Source organism: Cinclus cinclus, chromosome Z, assembly GCF_963662255.1.
Source record: "Cinclus cinclus chromosome Z, bCinCin1.1, whole genome shotgun sequence".
In the NCBI taxonomy this organism is placed as follows: Eukaryota; Metazoa; Chordata; class Aves; order Passeriformes; family Cinclidae; genus Cinclus; species Cinclus cinclus.
In genome coordinates this window covers 72688675-72708304 of record NC_085084.1, presented here as the reverse complement: position 1 = coordinate 72708304, position 19630 = coordinate 72688675, and the positions used below count along the sequence as shown (strand labels likewise).

At 39.5% G+C, this 19630-nt stretch overlaps 2 protein-coding genes across 3 annotated transcripts in view; one reads left to right on the top strand and one right to left on the bottom strand.

Annotated features, from left to right (window-relative positions):
- Positions 1–13358, top strand: part of OSMR (oncostatin M receptor) — a 28948-nt gene extending 15590 nt beyond the window's left edge. The window contains exons 8-18 of the mRNA XM_062513095.1: positions 1535–1671; positions 2542–2695; positions 3223–3299; positions 3705–3927; positions 4454–4636; positions 5835–5936; positions 6370–6549; positions 8230–8394; positions 9924–10002; positions 10276–10348; positions 11316–13358. Coding sequence (XP_062369079.1) covers positions 1535–1671; positions 2542–2695; positions 3223–3299; positions 3705–3927; positions 4454–4636; positions 5835–5936; positions 6370–6549; positions 8230–8394; positions 9924–10002; positions 10276–10348; positions 11316–11771 — 1829 coding nt within the window. The 3' untranslated portion in view covers positions 11772–13358. The remainder of the gene's footprint in view (positions 1–1534; positions 1672–2541; positions 2696–3222; positions 3300–3704; positions 3928–4453; positions 4637–5834; positions 5937–6369; positions 6550–8229; positions 8395–9923; positions 10003–10275; positions 10349–11315) is intronic.
- A 1466-nt stretch (positions 13359–14824) lies between these two features.
- The window catches only part of RICTOR (RPTOR independent companion of MTOR complex 2), a 75424-nt gene continuing 70618 nt past the window's right edge, over positions 14825–19630 (bottom strand). For both annotated transcript variants that reach the window (XM_062513731.1, XM_062513732.1), the window contains exon 38: positions 14825–19561. In XM_062513731.1, coding sequence (XP_062369715.1) covers positions 19487–19561 — 75 coding nt within the window. In that variant the 3' untranslated portion in view covers positions 14825–19486. The remainder of the gene's footprint in view (positions 19562–19630) is intronic.

Below are 19630 nucleotides of genomic sequence, written 5' to 3'. Positions count from 1 at the left end.
TGGGACAGTAACCTCCACTGTGCTACTGTAAGAGAAGAAGAGTAGCTCATTTGTGACAAAAGCCAGGTTATTCTCTGAGGAGTATCTAATGGTTGTGGTTCTTTGTTCCCTTGTAGTTGTGTCCTTTATCTCAGTGTGCCTGCAGTCTCATAAGTTCCTTCCTACTCCTGCCTGAAAACAACTGGGTATTTCTTCAGTCTCCAGCAGTATTTCCAGTTCTCTTTGAATCCTCATCAGTGGTCCCCAGGTCCTGTGGCTGCCTTACCTGTCTGAAAAAGCTTTGTGCAGCTTGGGACCTGGCAGGACAGTCGCCTAATAGGCTGATGGTGTAACTGCTGCATCCTGGCACTGCTTCCTTCCTCAGAGGCATTGCTGGCAGATTTCTAGTCACACTTGTTTATGTGAAGGAACTTATATTAAATGTCTGTGTTGGATTTGTCTCAGAGAGGCGTGAGAATTCTAAAATTTGATTATCTGATTGTTTGGAAGTGGAAGAAACAGATCAAGAAAGTGGAGGAGTAAATTGACAGGTTGTAGGGAGACAACACAATGTCATAAACTCAGTTTTCATGAGAAGCCAGGCTAGAATAGTTTATGTTCAATGTGATAAGTACATTAAAATTTTGCTTCACATTATTTTTTCTAGTCCTAGTGATAGTTGCAAGTTAAAGAAATTATGTATAATATGTTCAATGAGTTAAGCTTTTACATGGTGATTCCTGTGAAATCCTTCATATTTTCCTCTGATCCTGCAAATATTTACATTCAAATTTTCCTTACTTAAAGGATGACAGTAAGTAAAGCAAAATGTAAATCCATTGTTTCCAATTCTGCATGTGGTAATTTGAACCTTCCATGTCAAAAACAAACTCCTTTGTATATGAAAGTCTTCAAATTTTATTTCATGGAGTAGTGTAATTCAATCATGTAATCAATGAAGTTTTAGGATAAATGGCCAAAGGTGTAATCATACCCCTCACTTGCATTACCATGCCCTCACACTGGATTGCATTCCTCAATATTATACTGATAATATGGGAGAGCCTGAGATTTCCTTCACTTGCTGAATACTCTTACATAGCAGTAAAGGATCTCAGAAATCTTTTGGAAGAAGTAGCATTGACACTATTTAATGGAGGGTAACTACTGGCAGGAGTCAGTGTTAGAGTTGTGAATAAAATTTCTGTCAAAGAGGCCCACTTCTGGGATGTAGAAATGTGTCAAATGTTACCATATTACATCAGAAGCTTCTGCTGGGCCTGAATTAGAGAATTTTAATGGATTGCAATAAAGGTCTCTCTTCCTTTTGTCCATGATGTTTTAAAACCTAAGTCAGCACAAGGTTTTTTTTTTAAACTTTGGGTAACATTTACATTATGAAATGAAGCTTTATAATTTATATGTGTTTCTTCCAGATTAGGAGAAAAATCTGTACTTTTTATATTCGATTTTACTACTCAGCTAAAATATCTTAACATACTATTGCATGTATTTTATGTTTCACAAAAAGATAACTTAGATTTTCCATTGGCAGTGTATCCCACTGCACCTTTCCAGGTTTGGGAAGATTGCACAGATACAGAAATTACATTACATTGGAATTATGAAAACAATGAAATTGAACTCTTTTGCCAGACTGAAGTGCTCCAACCTGATGGCAAAGTAGAACTGGTATGAAACCTGAATTTCCTAAACAAAAACGTAGTGAGGATCTTTCTGATGTGATTAAAAAATAATTCCCCAGCAATACAAATACAATGTAAATCTTGTGAGCATGTTGGTGTGTCTGTTTTCTGGATTTGTTTGCTTCCCAAGCTCTACACTGATTATGTCGTCCATTAGAGTAGTTTCCTTATCTTGAGATGTTCAGTGTCTTACACAAATGCTGAGGCTGATGGACTCTTTGCCTGTTTACTGTCACTTCTCTTAGAAAGCAGCTTGCCTCTAGTACATTAAAAAGACACAGTGAAGATCACAGTCAAGGTGCATTCTGTCTTGACTGTAGCTTAAGAGCTGTCAGATCAAGTGACCACTGCAGCTGGCCATTGCAGGAGACAGTTTTGAGGAGAGACTTTAAGGCATGCTGGCTTTTTTGACTCTTACCAGAATACTCTTACTCTCATTCTGTCTCTCAGGAGAGAGTGGGGCAAAGGCTGGGAGAAAAAAAAAAAAAAGGAAGAAAAGGTAGCTGTAGATTGCTCTGCATAGATCTGGAACAACATGCTACTTTTATATGAGGTAAGAGCCCAAGACTCTATGAGGCAAGATCTCAGTAAATTCCCTCCTGGATGTAAAAAGTATTTATGTGGAGGGTTCTGAGTGACTCAGACAATTTCACAGAGGTAGCCTCCAGCCCTCTTTTTGGATCTCCCACTGTTTTAATCTATTTGCTTTTTTTGATTGTTTTTCCATGACTGGCTTTCCCAAGTGAAACTTAACTGGCCCTTGCAGGGTCTAGAGGAAGAGCTGTATTCTCAGAGAAGAACACCTTGCTGAGGATGCTGTTCTGAGCCGTGCCTGCTGTGTCTTTGTGTTTTTCAGCACAACAGCTCTGTGGTGGACTCAAAGTGCGTCAGGGTGCGTGGGCTGCAGCCCTACACAGAGTACACAGCCAGGGTGCGCTGCGGGGCGGCCAAGAACTTCTGGAGGTGGAGTGAGTGGAGCCAAGCCCTGACTGCCAGGACTAAGGAAGGGAGTATGTCCAACCCGTTGAGAAACAAAGTTTGAGGGGTGTTTTTTGCTTGCCACCTCTCTTTGCTGTTGTTACTCTTCTGCTATGTACCAAAAGCAGAGGCCTGTTGCATGAGTAAAAGAAACATGCTAAGCAAACTTCAAGAAGATGGCTTCTTAAATAATTGTCATCCTACCTGCTAGTCTCAGACATTCCCTTCAGTGCAGGCAGTGGGAAATCCAATTAACCGGAAAGATGGACAGACCAAGTTACAGTGCTCTTTGAGGCCTGGAGGAATGGTGCGGAGGTGGGAACAAGAGTCTGGTGACTGAAAGCAAAAATTTTCTAGGGAAATTTTTCTGGCTATAATTCATAAAAATGAATAAAGGGAAAATTATGTTAAGGGATAATGTTTGGGCGAGACGTGGGAGTGATGGGAAAAATCAGGTGTTCTGAGTGGAATTTCTTCAAATGGGAGGAAGCAGTTCAACTGCCTATCCTTTCCACACACAGAGCATTCTCATTTTCTTGTTTTGCTATATTTATTGCAGCTCCATCAGGAAAACTGGACATATGGAGAGAAATTACACCAGTTTTGGGGGGACGAAATGTGACCTTGTTCTGGAAGGTAAGACAGCCCTACAGAAATAGAATAAAAAGTCCATGATAAAGGGGATGGAAATTTCTCTTACGATTTTTCTAAAGCTGATAGCAATTCAATATGAAAATGTGTTTTGCAAATCTAAACAGATGGTATATAAAATATCTCAGAACACATGAGGTGTGTGCTGTCCTGGAATTTCAAACAGACAGTTCTGTTTTTCTAAGTATTAGTACAAGACAGATCCCATTACCAAGATTTCTGCATTTCCATTTTGACCAGTATGTGTATGAATGTATGGAAACAAGTGTTTATATTCTTACAGAAATAAAGCATCCTGTTAGTTATTTAAAATTCTAAATTATTCTCTCATATTTTTTCAGCAAAATTTACTAAGTTATTGTTCTCTTCCTTCATAACTTCTTTTCTCAGCAATCACCAAGTTTTCAAGCAAATGGAAAAATTATTTCATATGAGGTAACCTGGGAAAAAATTGAAGATGGCTCCAAGCCTGAAAGCATCTCATTTTCTTCAGTCTACAATAGCACAAGGATTTTCATTGATAATCATTCCTACAGAATCAGTATCATGGCAAAGAACAATGTTCATTTTTCACTTCCTTCAGTATTGATCATCTCTAGAGCTACAGATAAAAGTAGGAGTACTTTCAGTTATAATTACATGATTAGAGTTTTGTTTCTACCTGTTTTGAGTGAAATTGATTTGTGATAATTTATCATCTCGGGCAACAAATTAACCTTAACTCTTAACTCACACCACTGCTTTCTGGAAATTAAGACTGTATTTTCTCCTACAGGGTGGCAGCTGTATGTTTATTAAACTTAAGTGCAGAGAGTTCCTCCACAGAGCAAAATACACTTTGCCTAAAACTAGGGCCTCAGACCTGCACGAGTAGGTGCCTTGATGGTGCAGCCAGTGCCAGTGTGTTTAGCCTGTTGGGACTTCCTGCCTCTAGGTTTCTGCAGCTGATATTTTTTTGGTGAAGATGGAGTAATAATTGCTGGATGGTTTCTGAGCTGTCAGCTTTCAGTTAGCAAACAAATGCAACTCTTTTATTGTGATTTTCAAGTGTTTAGTACAGGAACTGTATTGATCTTCATTTATGAGCCTGAAGTATCATGCAGGACAATAATATGAGATTCTGTTTTGTTCATTCCTAGGCACTGAAGAGCTTAAGGAAGGGCAGGTTAATGGTACAGACAATGGCATTTTTATCTCCTGGGAGCCCAGAAGTATATATGACAGTTACATTATTGATTGGTGTAACTTTCCCAGGCTGCAGCCTTGTGATTTTCAGTGGAAGAGATTTGGATCCAACATTTCCAGTGCTGTGATCAGCTCAGGTGAAAGCCACACAACTATTCTTTCTGACTGTGCAGCAGTTCTTCAAGCTGTGGGCATTAATTGAATTTAGGACACAAAAATTTTTTTTTAATACTTTGAATATCGAATTCTGTGCTGTGCAGGTGTAATTCTTCAAAGGCATGTGACATCATGTTTTTCCTACCAAATTAATTAGACACTGCAAATGTACCAGCACCATTAAGCCTTGTAAGGTGGCATACTATATTAGACAAGTCAACACAGTATTTTAGACAAAACCTCTCATGAGTGGCTGATAGCAGCATCTTGAAGGAGAATGGTGAGGTTAATGAAGGAGTTAAAATAATTCACCAAGAGATATGCAGGAGGGAGCTCTGTCCTATCTGTAACATGGATCAGAAATTTAGACTCAGGCAAGTTAAACCCACGGTGTAGTGAGAGGTTTGGTGGTGTAAGTGTGCTACAAATGATGTGTCTCAGCACCAGTCCTTGCTTAGGATCAGTTGCATGTTTTTTATCCCAGTTGTGGCCAGTAGACCTGAGTCCTTTCTGTCTGTGTGAAAGTTGCTGTGATACGCTTCCACAGCTGCAAGAATTTAGTTTCCTAGAGTCTCTGAAGCTGAGAGCTCATTTCAGAATGAAACTTGTTGGAACAAAATTTGATTGAACACAGATAAATTTGCAGTAAAGGAACAGCACCTCAATTCATACAAATGTACTGAAACCTGCACATAATGAAGGGGACTGTGGTAACACATGGGAAGAGTATTGTCAAATTCTTCAGTGGTTTGCACTTGTTCAATGTGAATGGGCACAGATGTCAGTGTGGTGTCAGAATAACAAGGAATCCTGATACCTGAATATGTGTCTGCATCAAATATTCCAAAACACAACCTTTGCCTGTGCCAGAAATATAAATGATATTGTCTTTCATTTTAGTGCCTTTGGAGTTTATTGTTCAGTTACCTTGAATACTGCAAGGCAGAAAAATATATGTATAAAACTCTCCCAGTTTTCTCTTTCAGACAGAAAAAATGTGCCTAATTCACGTAATGCACACCAAGAATTAGCTTGCCCTCTGTCTCCTTCAGTTTCTTTAATAACATAAAAATGCTCAGAGAAGGTGTCTAATAGGTTATTGACCTCTATAGGAAGCAATTAAATAAAAGCGACACTGGAAAACAAACCATAAACTATTTTTGTTCAACTGTTTTCTAGCTGCTTTTGTTCCAGGGGTGAGATACAAATTCTGCATCTATGGATCTGTTGCTAATAGAGCCTCCTTACTGGAAAAGAAGATTGGTTATCTCAGGGAACTGCGTAAGTTGGAAACATATTTGGGCCTTGCTCATTTGCTAAATTGATCTGTCACAAATAGAATAATTGCCTCCTACAGCTAGATAAAATTGGAATTTTTTGTGTTTTTTGTGTATCTTCAGTGAGGCATTTAAACATTCTATATCAACACACAGGCCCCACATGGAGGATATTTGGCTAGTGCAGTGACCAGGTAGAGCCCATGTTTATTAGGAGAGCTAAAAAAAACTGTGATTATCGGTTATTGATTTGTGTATTATGTGGATGCATGAAGGCTCTGTGAAGCTGACAGTTTTTGTAGAGAATTTTGGCTTTGTTCAGCTTTTAAATACAAGAAAGATATAAACACCACATGGGAGTGTGAATTTTTCAAATTATAAGAGAAAACACTCTTGAAAAATAAATGCAAGTTTAACTTGAATTTCCTTTCTTCTAGCTCCTCGTCTTGACCCTATTGTGAGAAAAATTGACCTGACTTACAATTCAGTAACACTGTCTTGGGATTCTTATCTCACAAATGAGTCAGAGCCCGGTTTTTTAAGAGGCTACCATGTTTATGTATCACCTATACAAGGGAACTGCAATTTGAAAGGATCAAAAAAGCATATTCTTTCAGGTAACTGAGCTCTCTACTACAGCAAGTTGTGTCATTGATACAGGTGGGAGACTTGTTGGTATTGCAGCATCTTAGAAGGTTCACATTAGGCAGTCTGGCTAGTTCATTCAGCTGTCTCTAGATTTCAGTACCTGTTGCTTTTGGTTCCTCTCTGTGCTTGAGATGCTAGTACGCAGAAGTGATTCCTGGCCTTATTGTGATTTACAGCCCACATTACTGGAGTAATGGAGCCTATGACTCCTTTTTAGATCCAGAAAAGGCTCCTTTGGTACTATAGGAAGAGTTCTTGTGAAGTGAGTTCTGGATGGATGTTGAAAAACATCTGTTTCTGGTCTACTTGGATAAAAGTCATAAGAAGCATGTTAGTCTTACTAGGATTTGGGGTATTTTAGAAACAGATGGGATACAATTTATTTGCTTCAAAATTGAAGCGCTGTATAAATTACGCATGTAAATTCTTTTTTAGTGAAAGTATTTGTGTGTGTGCCCTACAGTGGAGTTCCTTCAGCAGACTGAGCTGTGAAGTGGCACAAAGCCAGAAATATATATCAGATCCTTCTGTTCTACATGCAAAACTGCTCCAGATGACTTTGCTCCATTATAATTTTCAGATGTTTCCACACACGTTAAAAGAATATATATATATACTTTTTTTCCTTGCCTCTTCTTCTGCTTGGGTCATGTCCTGTGTTCTTCTGCTGATTAGACTAGTGCCAGGATGAAAAGCATAGTTTGAACTGAGGGAGGCTTATGTAGAACTTCTTGTCAGAACTGAACTAACCATTTAAGTACCATAAATCCCAGTTAGACTTCAAAAAGTTTAAATCAAAGATTTTCTGCTTCATTGCTTCTGCTAGCAGACAAGGGGTGTGACTGAAAACAGCAGAAATAAGCTAACCCCTTTCTCCCTGGGGTTTGGGAATTGCACAATAGAGAGGCAGAAGAGCTATTTTTTAGGCAGAGATTCCTTGCTTTTGATTATCTTCAAAGAAATTGACATAAGCTTAAGGGCTACAGGATTCTGGTAAAACAAAAGGAATGGCAAAACTCAAATCATTCTGGTACAATACTCGAGGAAAAAGAAATTAAAATAAACAAGGTTCAGTCTTTGACAACAAGTCATTAGGTGCTTGCCAGAGGAGGGCAATGCTGTGGCCAGTCCAGTTAGAAGGGATGTGAGTTCAGCCCAGAGGCAGTGAGTCAGGATGCATCATCCTTCCCGGAAGAAAGTGACCAAATTACAAACAAGGCGGATTGCAAGTGTTTTGTTATTTCAGTTAACTGGTTTTATAATATTTTGGAGACAACTTATTGCAACATTTCAGTACCTAACAAGGGGCTTTTTATAAAAAGATGGAGAGAGATTTTTTGCCAGGGCCTGCACTGATAGGACAAGTGGTAATGGTTTTAAACTGAAAGAGTGTAGGTTTAGATTAGCTATTAGGAAAATGTTTACTGTGAGGGTAGTGAGGCTCTGGAACAAGTTGCCCAGAGAAGCTGTGTATGCCCCATGTTTTGCAGTGTTCAAGGCCAGGCTGAATGTTCAAGGCTGAGTAAACTGGTCTAGTGGAAGGTATCCCTGTCCATGGCAGGGGAGATGGAATTAGGTGATTCTTAGGGTCCCTTCTAACCCAGAGCATTCTGTGATCTCGTGATTCTATCTTATCTGTTTTGTTTTAGATGAATCAGAGCTATGTAAATACACAATTGAAAACCCTGAAGAAAAGAGATACACTGTGAAACACCTGATGCCAAACACAAAATACAAAATAGTGGTTAAAGCATTTACAGGTGGAGGAGAGACTCCCATTGTTTACTTTAGATACATAGACACACCATATAACTGTGAGTACTGGCTGTGAATAATGTCGTCTAGCAGAAGGATGGGATGATTTAAAATATTATAATAGTCTTCCTTTTTTAGAGGAAAACATTTAATTCAATGCAACATTCACTTAATAAAGAATCTAACTGAAAAATGATACAAGCATACCAACATGGCATTTTGATACTTCTGAGTAGGTAGGATTTTTTTTAAATTTTAGAACAAGCCTAATTCACATCCTTGTTTAAGTCTTATATCCTTCTGGGAATTAGCTCAATATGTGCACATTTGCATGCCTAGCGAGTCTGTTTGTTAGAACTCATTGAAGAGTTGTATTTGGACTTAAGTGGTTTTCTAATATAGGAAAACCTACAGACTTGTCTGCAAACAAGTATTTCCTGTATGGAGTCTTGAACTGCTAATGTTGATTCTTACTCTCATCAATCTTTAAAACAATTGCCAAGTTCACTCCTTATAAGTCAATACAGAAGAGTTGCTGGCATGGACACAATGCCCTTGTTGGCATGGGCACTAGCTTGCTAACTGGGCAGATTTGATCACAAAGCAGAAGAGGAAATCACTTGCCCATAACTTGATCCCCTGAAAATACCAGTCAGTATGGTTGTGAAATTTAGTATCCAAACTAGAGGTGCCTGATTTTAAAAAACTTCTTGGGGTTGGAGATGGAGGGGAAGGGATGGGAAAGAGGCTTATGCAAGGAGACTCTATATTTTAGACTAACTACTACGGTGTCTGGCTGTCATGGCGCCCTCACAGGCATGCTTCTGCTTCTAACACATGAATTCTAGCTCCCATCAGCCAGCAAGATGTTTGTACCGCCTAGCACAGAATAAAAACAAGGGCTTAGTTAACCCAAAAGAGATACAAGGAGAATGCAACATGTGTCCATTCCCACCTGTGGTGTGTGATACACAAACTCTCTGGCACAGGACAGAAGGGCATTGGACAAGGCAGAAAGGGAGCATGCACTATCCAGTGCTCCCCTCAGCCCACCTACAGTCTCAGCTGTTTGTGAACAGCATAACCCAAGGCTGTCTTCTAGCTAGAAGGAAATACTGAGATCCCTGTATCAGCATAAATCCTAGGAGACTTGAACACTTGTGTAGTGTTTTTCTTGCTATAGCCAGTCCAAAATGCAAATACAGATGTTGTTCATGTCTCACAGTAAAAATCTGTCTCGTCTATGGGTCTGAGAGAAAACCTAAAACAATATTAAAGTGAAGTTATCATTGCCTTCTGTAAATTACTCTTATAGCTAAGGTGGTGATATGAGGGCAAATAAAAAGCAATCTAGTTATAATTCCCTGGTAAACGGAATCAAGGTCTAAAGGCTTACAGAGGCAAGCCAGAACTTCCAGCCAAGCTCCCTTGCAACCATGGACAACAGAGTTTTACTGCTGAGTTAATGGCAGGAATGCCATACAGACTTGATGTTGTTTTTTCCCCAGAAACTCAAGCTATATTGACTTTAACATGTGAGAAGTTAAAAAAAAACAACCTTTTTTCAAAAGGTATTTTTCTTCCACAGCAAACATACTGTACTTTGTATTCCTGGTAGTGATAGTTCCAACCCTAGTAGCAGCTATATGCCACTGGAAGATGAAGCGGTAAGTTGTAATTCATGTTTCTGTTGTAGACAGAGAATATAACCTAATTCAGAAACCACTGCTGCAGCTTGTTGCTCCCATCCCATTGTAAGGCCTCATTAATTTCTGCCTTTGGGTGTCTGACTGTGTGGATGTTTTAAGTACTTGGCTTGTGGTGTTTCTGAGACACTGGTCACCTGCTGCTGTGCCTGTACAGTTCTGTGGGTGGCTTCTGCTGGTAGAGCTTTGATAAGAGAACAAAAATGCCATTTGTTTTTATCTCTCTGTTTCCAGGGTGAAGGAGTGCTGCTGTCCTGTAATACCTAGTCCTAACAAGAGCAAAGTGCTGTCATTCAAAGAGTTTAAGGTAAGATCACTGAAAATCTGGAGTTCTTAATTTGTCCATTCTTTGCTTAGTAGATTTTGAAAAGGAAAACTATTATTGTGTTGACTCGTTTTAAAATTTACTTCTTGACAGTTTTTGTGTTGACTACATTTAATCATTATATACAAATTAACACAGTTTAATATTGCCAATTTAGTAGAAAACTCTCCCTTTGACATTCATATGACTGCAATATCCAGCTTATATGGCAGTCGGTTACTGCAAAAAAAAAATGCACAACAGGAGAATAAAGGAAACCTTTTGATCAGCAGGTGATTGCTCCACTGTTGCTGTTCAAACCCCTGCACTGTCTGAACTCAACAGCCCAGAGGATACTGAACTTCCCTGCAGCCTGTGAGCTGTGTCTGCCCCAGTTCCCTCGGGAGAACACAGCAGAGCCATGCACTTGCTAGCTCTGGGAGGATGCAGGGGGTGCTGCCAGGTACTGCCAGGCCTGGCAGGAAGAACAGGATTGGCAAAAGTCTCAGCTTCTTCTGTAGCCCCCTTGAACTGGGAGCTGCTGTTTCTGTGCTGCCTGCAGGGGGCTCCAAAGCCTTTGCCCCGGCACTCGTGGGGCTGGTGTTCGAGGGGTGAAGTACCCCTAACAGCCGCTGCTGCTGCTGCTGTCTTCCAGTTTCTTCTGCCTCAAACTAAAACCAGAACACATAAAAAACCTGGCAAAGTCTTTATAGTAGGGAGACGTGGTTTCTTCCTCAAATATAATAATTGTGAGTTTACTTAAAACAGAAATCTCTAAATAAATAGTCTGATAAATTTCACATAAAGTAGAGCTTCCTCTACATAGGTTTTCCTTCAAATTCATTTATTTGAAAAGTTAAAACCAAAAAAAACCTGAGGAATATTAGAATTCCTTAAAGTAATCACTCTCCCTTCTCTACTCTGGGCTTCTTTCATTGAATAATTTTTTTGCTTAATACTTGTCTTGCAGATAGATTCCGAGAAAGTGCTGAAGATAAATGACTGCCTTCCTGATGTGCTAGCCATGGATTGTGATGCTGAAGCTCAGAAATTGCATCCTGTTACCTGGAGCCCATTATCATCAACACCAACTGAAGATAAGATTAATTGTCACAATTCTTCCTGGATTTACCATAATGAAAATATAGTGAGAGACTTTCCACCCACACCTACACCTCAAAATCATACTTGTTTTGAGAATTTTGCTTATTCTTCTCCACTTGAGGCTGAATCTGATCCCTACCATATACCGGAGACACTGGAAGCAGGCAAGACAAATCATGCAGTGATGCTGTACCAGCCACAATGCTACTTAGATATTTTTCATGAGGATACAGCCTCAACCACCAGAGAAATAGCTGAGAGAAAGAACAGTCTGAGATACATCTCACAAACAAATGTGCACTGCCTGGGTGAGAGGCTTTGATGATCTGTCCTCCAGTGGGTCCATCCAGTGTTTGGCTACACACTATAAATGAGAATTTCTAAAACCACAACTTCTTTTGATTAGGGTTCTCACAAGCCCAGCTGCCTGACTGCCATTAATATGGCAAAGCTGTTGTTCCTGGACTAATTTAGAGTACTGATTTACACAGGAACTATATCTGTTATGGCTCTACTACAACTTATGGGCATTAGATGATGTTTATAGGCTGTTTTGTGGCCTGTATTATGCAGAAAGTTACATCACAGCAATCTGTCACAGGCTGATGCAGAGAACTGCTGTATTTTGCACAGGTTAAAACCATTCATAAAGTAGAGGAGCAAATGAAACAAGGGGGAAGGTTGTGCTGCTCAAGGAGTGTTTTTCTCCTGTGGTGTTCTGTGTACTCTGGCCACCCCAGCCAATGGGTACTGTGCTGCTGGGCATGGAACATTGCCCAGCCCAGTCATTTTGGGGGCTGGCTTGTATTTTCTCTCAAATGATGTAAGGAATCATCATAGAAACATTACCTGTATACAGTGTGGCTCATTCCTAGAAGATTTGAAGGAATTTTGACTTCCCCAGGAGTGCTGCCCAGAGCTCCCAAATCCAGTGATCATCCTGCTTTTACTTCACATGTGTCCCAACTACTCTTGATGTGTAAGACAGCACAGAAAACAGGTTTTTATAGGGAAGACCCTGCTTCCATTTCTTGTAACTGGGGCTCATGACACTTATATCTTCTCTGCCTAAAGACCCTTTAAAATCATCTTAACTATGCATTGAAGAGATGTAGGGTGTTAGGTGGAAAGGAGTTAATTTTCCACAAGGACAGAGGTGGTACCACATGACATGGTCTCTCTGCTTGTGCACATGAACCGAACTTTTGCCACTGACCCCCGTATTTCCACAGCAAGCTCCAAACTGCCAACCAACAAACCAGCCAACCAACAAGACAGGCTGGTCATGATCACAGGTGTATGAATCACATTTGTGAAGAACATCATATTCAGGCTGCATACATCTAGATCTTCCAACACTAGTTTTGAATGCTTTGAGTGCTTTAAAAACAAAACCAAAAAAAGTATTTATTGTACCACTCAGAATCCCTACAGTAGGCAGCAGTGATCTGGCCTTTCATTTTGATTTCAGGAAATGGTACGTTTGTAATGAAGTAATACAATTGGAATTGTAGCTGAAGGTCTCATCAAATTTACCTCAGTGCACAAGGGACCCTTTGTTTTTGCCTCCTTATGCTGTTTAGAGTATGTCACAAAGAGATGGTTTCAACTTAAAGAGCACAGTGATCCTCAAAGGTGAAACAAATGAAGGGTGTCTGACAATTTGATGTACAACTAGTTTGCTAAAATGCAATTACTTGTCTTCCTTGTGTTTCACTAGCTACTTACACTCCCTAGAAACCAAGCAGCTGTAGACAAAGTGAGATCTGACACTGAACCACATCTAGTTTTTATACTGTTGCTTACAGATAGTGTTGTAATGTCACAAGCTGTGTTGCAACAGGAAAACCAGTAAGACCTTGCACAACCTGTGGGCTGAGACAAGCACTGACTGCAAACAGAGGGAGAAGTCTAGCCAGAAAAAGGGGAGGTACAAAGATACAGACAGAGATGGACAGATGTGGTTGGAGGTGGTCAGTCCACACCATGCCATATCCATCTATGTGCTGTGCACAGGTACAGGTGGCTCACAGAGTTGAGAGGTAGAGGAGTTTGCAGCATGGTCCTTCATTTCAGCCTCCAGACAGCCAAGTAAGGAAACAGATGGGCACCTTCTGCTGAAGGGCAAGAGAACAGGGAGGGTAAGGGAGAAGGCTGATGCTGTTTATTGGATACAGCCCAGGGAAACTTCCTCCCTTTATCTTAACCTCTGCTTTGAGTAACAATGCATGTGAAAGCTTGATACCACAGTATCTTTATAGCTTGGAGCATTTGCTTCTCCAGAGTGCTATGTAGCTGGGTAGCTTAAAAGCTTTACTGCTGGAAAAAAGGCCAATAAATGTAAGGGAGCTGTTTTGTCACAACCAATACAAAACTTCTGAGCTCTGCATTTCAGAAAAAGGTGTATTTATTCTAAAATGTTGAAAAGGTATTCTAAATCAAGAGCTATGTACTAGGGGATTCAGATACAGATGTCAGTCAAAGAAATCAGAGTGTTGCACAAAGGATTTTAAATTCTGACATTGCTCCAGTTCCTCATGCCAGGGGGACAGCTGCAATCAGGCACAAGTCCCTGCTTTGAAAAAGTTGCTGTCACTGAGGCCTGGCTGCAGCAATTCCACCCAGGAACTGAAGGAAGGGGTTTCTGGGTTCAGCCAGTTGTGCCTTTCTGATGGTGGGGTGAGAAACCTGGGCCTGGCTGAGTTCCCACCTCTCAGTCTCCTGGTTGTTCCCGGGGATATCCCGCTCTGATGAAGTTCCATGATCTGGATGCAGTGACACACTTGACCACATTCCAGACTGCTGAGTGAGGGAAGAAGCCGGCTCCTCGTTCCCTATAAACCCTTCTATTTCCTGGCTCTGGTGGGTGTGTTTTGTAAAACCTCCTGTGCATAAAAAGCACATAAGTAGAGGATTCCAGGAAGGATAATGCCTCTGTGCCAAAGGGCACAGTCTGGGCACCAGAACTGAACATGAGAGAAGTATTTTGGCATATGTGGAGATGTTTTAATATATAAAAATTATACACACATCTGTCTTGCAGTAATGGTTGAATGAGTTAAGAACTCTAATACTCTCTTTTTTCTTTTTTGGTTCATAATGCAACTTGCACACCTGTTGTTGAAATGCTAATACTTAAATCATCACATAACAGAAAATCACTCTCCATATGTTAGATTTTTAAAAGAAAAATGGTGTGTGAACTATTAAAGAGTCTCTGTATCTTATAAAGCATTAATGTAAAATAGATTTTTGCAAAACAATTTTATTTGGGAAGCTTCTGATTGTTTTAGTTAATTAGTAACTTACAAATATAAATTAATTTTGAATCCCTTTCTAATGCCAAAAGGTACACAGGAGACCAGAACAACTATAAGAAGTTTAAGTACATTTTATTAACAATGCATCCCTTTGATAAGACTACGCTTTAGGAGGCCTTTAACGCTCATTGACATGAACTGTACACAGTATACAAAAAAAAAAGAAAAAACACACACAAAAAAAAATCAAGGTGGGCAATACCATTTTGGGACAAGCCTCTGTTTAAATTATACACTGCTCAATGCAATATTCTTACGTAAAATATATAAATACTTTTTATTTCTATGTTACAGGTATACAATATAAATCAGATTTCAATGTCTGTTCAGTGACCTACAAACACTAGAACCTCCAAATATGTAGCAGCGTATTACTAAACAAAAAAAAGACCACACAGGACAGGGAGAATAAGTGTTGAGATTTTTCTTGATCTCTTCCCTCAGATCAGAAATATTTAGATAATCTCTTGTAACACAGTTTTAGGGATGCTGACAGCCCAGCATTACAACAATTTTCCAATTAGATTTACAAAGTGTAAAGCCTTTTTCCCCTTTAGACATAGCATCTTGTGCTGAAACACCCTATTCAGTGGCAAAATGACATTTCATTTTTGGCATAAATTAAGTTTTGCAAATAAAATAGTGTATTTTTAAAAGCAACTCAGGCAAAATGTGCAATTTCTGCATGTTGTGGCATTGCTGTCCATTTACTCTACAAAAATAACATGAAGAAAATCCACATTCTTTAATGACTATAAATCTGTTGAAAACAAAACTATCCAGGGAACCAACCAGCATTGACTTAAATAAAAACCAAGGAGACTGGAGACCTCCAGAAAAATTAACAGCATGGTTTCCAGCATGTCCTCAAAAACTCTTTGACAGTTTTAAGATTCTGCTTTTGCATCATATACCTTTCATAAGCACACAGTAATAGAAGTATGATTTAGGAAAAAAAAATGTTGCTGGGCTTGTTTTCAAGTGGCCCCAGTTCTGCTCAGAGCAGCAGGATTGCAGGGAGGTGGGCAGGACCCCAGAGCCTGGTGAGAATTCTTTCACTGTTATTGCTGCCCCTGAGCTCACCTTCGCTTACAAGCTTAGCAAGCTTCCTGCTGCCCAAACTGACAAACAAGTCCAAGGCACAGACAACAAAGCAGCAACTCTTCCATACCTCTCTAGGTTTTGGTTGCAGTCTGTTTCTTGAACAGCTACCTTACTCTTCAGGCACCCAGGAGAGGCGCTTTGGTTTTGTTTTCAGTCTCACTGCAAACCACAATTTTCTTTCCAGTCCACTGTGTATGTTTGAAAGTGAAATCAGAAAGACAAACAGGATTCTCACAGGTGCCTCATGAATGTTTATAAGGGCAGCTTACCTCAGTGTGCTGAGCCATTGCACCCAAAACTAGTGAGCCGTTTAGGACTCCACTTGGGGGAAAAAACCACCACCACCCTGCAAAGAGAGTGCATTTAGGGTATGTTTGTCACACGTCAGTCCAGCAAGAGCTGTCAGAGGAGGAAAAGCAACTGTTTCAAGCAGAACATGCCAGGGGCCCCACATAAAAGTTGGGAACTTCAAAGCTTAATTATCTCCAGCTCCAAGTGGTGTCCGCAACAGCTGGGAGCATTCTGCATTTCTGATTTTCAGAGAGGTGAAAGGTTCTTCTCCAAAAGGAGACACTCAGCCCCCAGCCTCGTCCTCCTTCCCTCCGTGGAGAGGACCACGCCCTCACGGAGGTGCCTGGATGCCTGTCAGTCAGCCCTCTGCTTTTTTGGAAAGGGCTCCCCTTTCCCCTGCCTGTAAAGAGCAGACCAAGAGAATCAGGCAGCTGATGCTAATTGTGACTGGCTCCACAAGCAGCCTCTCCCTCCTGGAGCAACTCCTGCCTCTGAGCTGTGCGTGAGCAAGTTGAGTCCTTGAGGAGTTTTGTCTGCCACAGCAAGCGACCTGCATTTGTGTAAGTGTAAGGGAACCCTACACACGTTACCATTTACTGAGCAGTATCACCAATCACTCAGACTGGGAATATAAAAAGTGGGTGGTCTGTCAGCTTCCCTAGGAGAAGTGGAAGAGATTTTTTATTAGGGCTAATGTAAGGACAATCATTATTTACTACAGCTATCTTTCGAAGTTTTATCATTATACAAATAAACTCCCAAAATAAGGACTTTGAAAGGGACATTTAAAAAAAAAGAGAACTATAAAATTAGAAATTCACAGTTTATAACTAAGCCAATATAAATTTCCTTCAATAACAGTATCCCCTTCATCTGCCAATTAAGGTGAAACATCAATGTGAGCTTAATGTCAGTGTGTAAATTAATTTTCTAGAAATGTATGTTATGTACAATACAGACTTTACATCCTTGATGCATACTTGTTGAAATCTACTGACACTCATACACTTTCAGAAGAAAAATCACACTTTATAACTGAATTTGCAGCCGTAATTTTTTATGTCAAGTTTCTGTTGTCATGGATCCCCACACAAGCACATTATTCAGAACACATGAGCATTTCAGGATGGAGATTCTTTCAAAAGCGTATCTGCTTACCTTTATATAATCAGAGGCCTTCTTATGATGCTTTCTACATTAAGTGCTATGGGTTAAAACTTAACAAATGAACAGAGGTGTTTTTTTTAAATACAGGTGATAAAACTTGTTTATTTTGCCTTAACTGCAGAAAAATAACATGGAGTTGTTTGATGTAACCCCATTTAGTTATTCAAACAAATCTCTTCTACTCTTGCCTAACTGAGGTAGTGTTTGAAACTACTGTATAACATACGCTATCCCCATTTGTGGGAAAACTACATTATTTTCCTTTGGAGTTTATACCACTATTTGGTCTACTGTGATTTGACATTTTGGTTTTACAGAAGCATTTATTTCTTATGACCAGAAGTCTAATAGTTACTGGTGTTGTGTGTTTTCTAAACACTTCAAACATGTCTTGCCACACAGATGTAGTATCTGTGTCAATGACCATAGAAGAGTTCAGTTTCTTTTTGCTCCTTTCAGTGGGAACTCATGAAAAGATAATCTTAGGAACTAAATTTGACTATGAGCAGCAGCTTACAGTCTGCTTTACCAGAACCTGATGGTATGCAGTGCACATAAAAATTCAGTGAAGTGATAGCTGCAAAGCAGTGCTTATGTGGCATGATGGAATTTCCAATAAGAACAAATAAATTCTATGTTTCACTAGGAATTGTGTGTTACTCTTCACAGGACTACTTATTGAAATCTCCAGTAGCATAGCTAGTAAGAACAGAGATATGAGCATCAGGATAAATTTCACTTAAGTATTAATCTGACAATTATAAAAAATGGTAGGAGTGAATGGATAAAAATACGTTCTACTTAGTACAGTCCAGCTGAATTATTCACCTATATCAAAATCAAAGGGTAATCCCTTCTATTACAGGCATTCTAACAAAGGTGGCCATGCTACTGTATATACACATTTGCATATATTTATACTACCTTTATATAAAGGCTTCTGAATCTTTAGATCCATGATAAAAGTGACAGGGATTCCTACTTTTTTTTTTAGCTTGCACTTACTAGTTTAGAAATGGCACTAGTAACAGGATAGATGCAACTACTTCAATCATTACCAGTCACTGTATCATTTAACTTTTGCAACAAGTCTTAAATACTGGTACAAAATTATAAGTACGGCTGCTCCAAATTTTGTTACTTAAGGCTTTTCACTACAATTATTAGCACTATCTGATGCTTGTTCACTAATTCATTGAAAATTCAAATAAACCTTTGTTTTTATAAAAAGCTGTGGAACTTGGAAAACACTCATACTTAAGTCTCCTCACAAAACCTGCAATGATTAAATGTCTTCAAGTTCAGTTTATACAATATTTGCTTATCTGATACAAACCATGCTTTTTAAAGGATTGTAGCTGAGTAAGACTCACATTTGTACTATATGAGCATGAGTGTAGAAACTGCAAACACATGCATAGTATTCAGGGAAAACAATCTATTACGGCATTTTAAGTTTCAAATTACTTGTTTTGAAAATCAAATTGTAGTGAAAATCCTTAACTGGTTCAGAAAAGATACATGTATGTAAATGCAATGAAATCGAAGAGACTGCTAATAAAATGTCTTACAACTATAGCAATATTAAAATAACTTAATGAAACCTCAGATTCATTTCTTTCTGTCTGAAGTTACAAATCCCCAAAGTAGTGTTATAAACAGTACAAAAATCAACAGAGAAGGGCTAACATTAATCCCCTGGTGCCCACAAATACAGCAAGGCTCCCCATTGCTGCCAGTGGAATGCACCCCCATCTCTCTGATTCCTGGTATCCAGGGTTTAAAAAGCAAGGCATCATTCTGCTTCTCTGGAACAGAATCGGAAGTCAATTAAAAATGTCTCTGCAAGTTGTCCTATTTCATCGTAATTTATGGTAGAAAACGAAATGAAAACTTGTGGAGGTGTTCAGTGCTTGGCTCTTGCATATACTGGTAATTACTATTATTAAAACTATGGTAATGTCTAATAAATCCCCAGAGGGCTCAAATGACTGTGCCAGTAATTGGTTGAGGAAGAAAATGTTTTCAGTTCAGTCTTCAGGTACCAGTAGCTTCTGGAAGGTTTTGAAGATGATGTTCCAAACTTTTTATCCAGTCAGTAGGAGGTTGTCTGAGCATTTCAAAGTCCATATGCAGAGCACGGCCTGAGCAGAGGTCAGGACTCAGCTGATGCATCTATTACAGGCTGTTTCGCTGGGGCTGCCAAAATAGCCTCTGCTTCCTCATGCATCTAAAAGGAAAGGATGGAGTATTAATATTGCTAGAGACTTTACTTAGGAGAAATCACAAAATGGTTTCC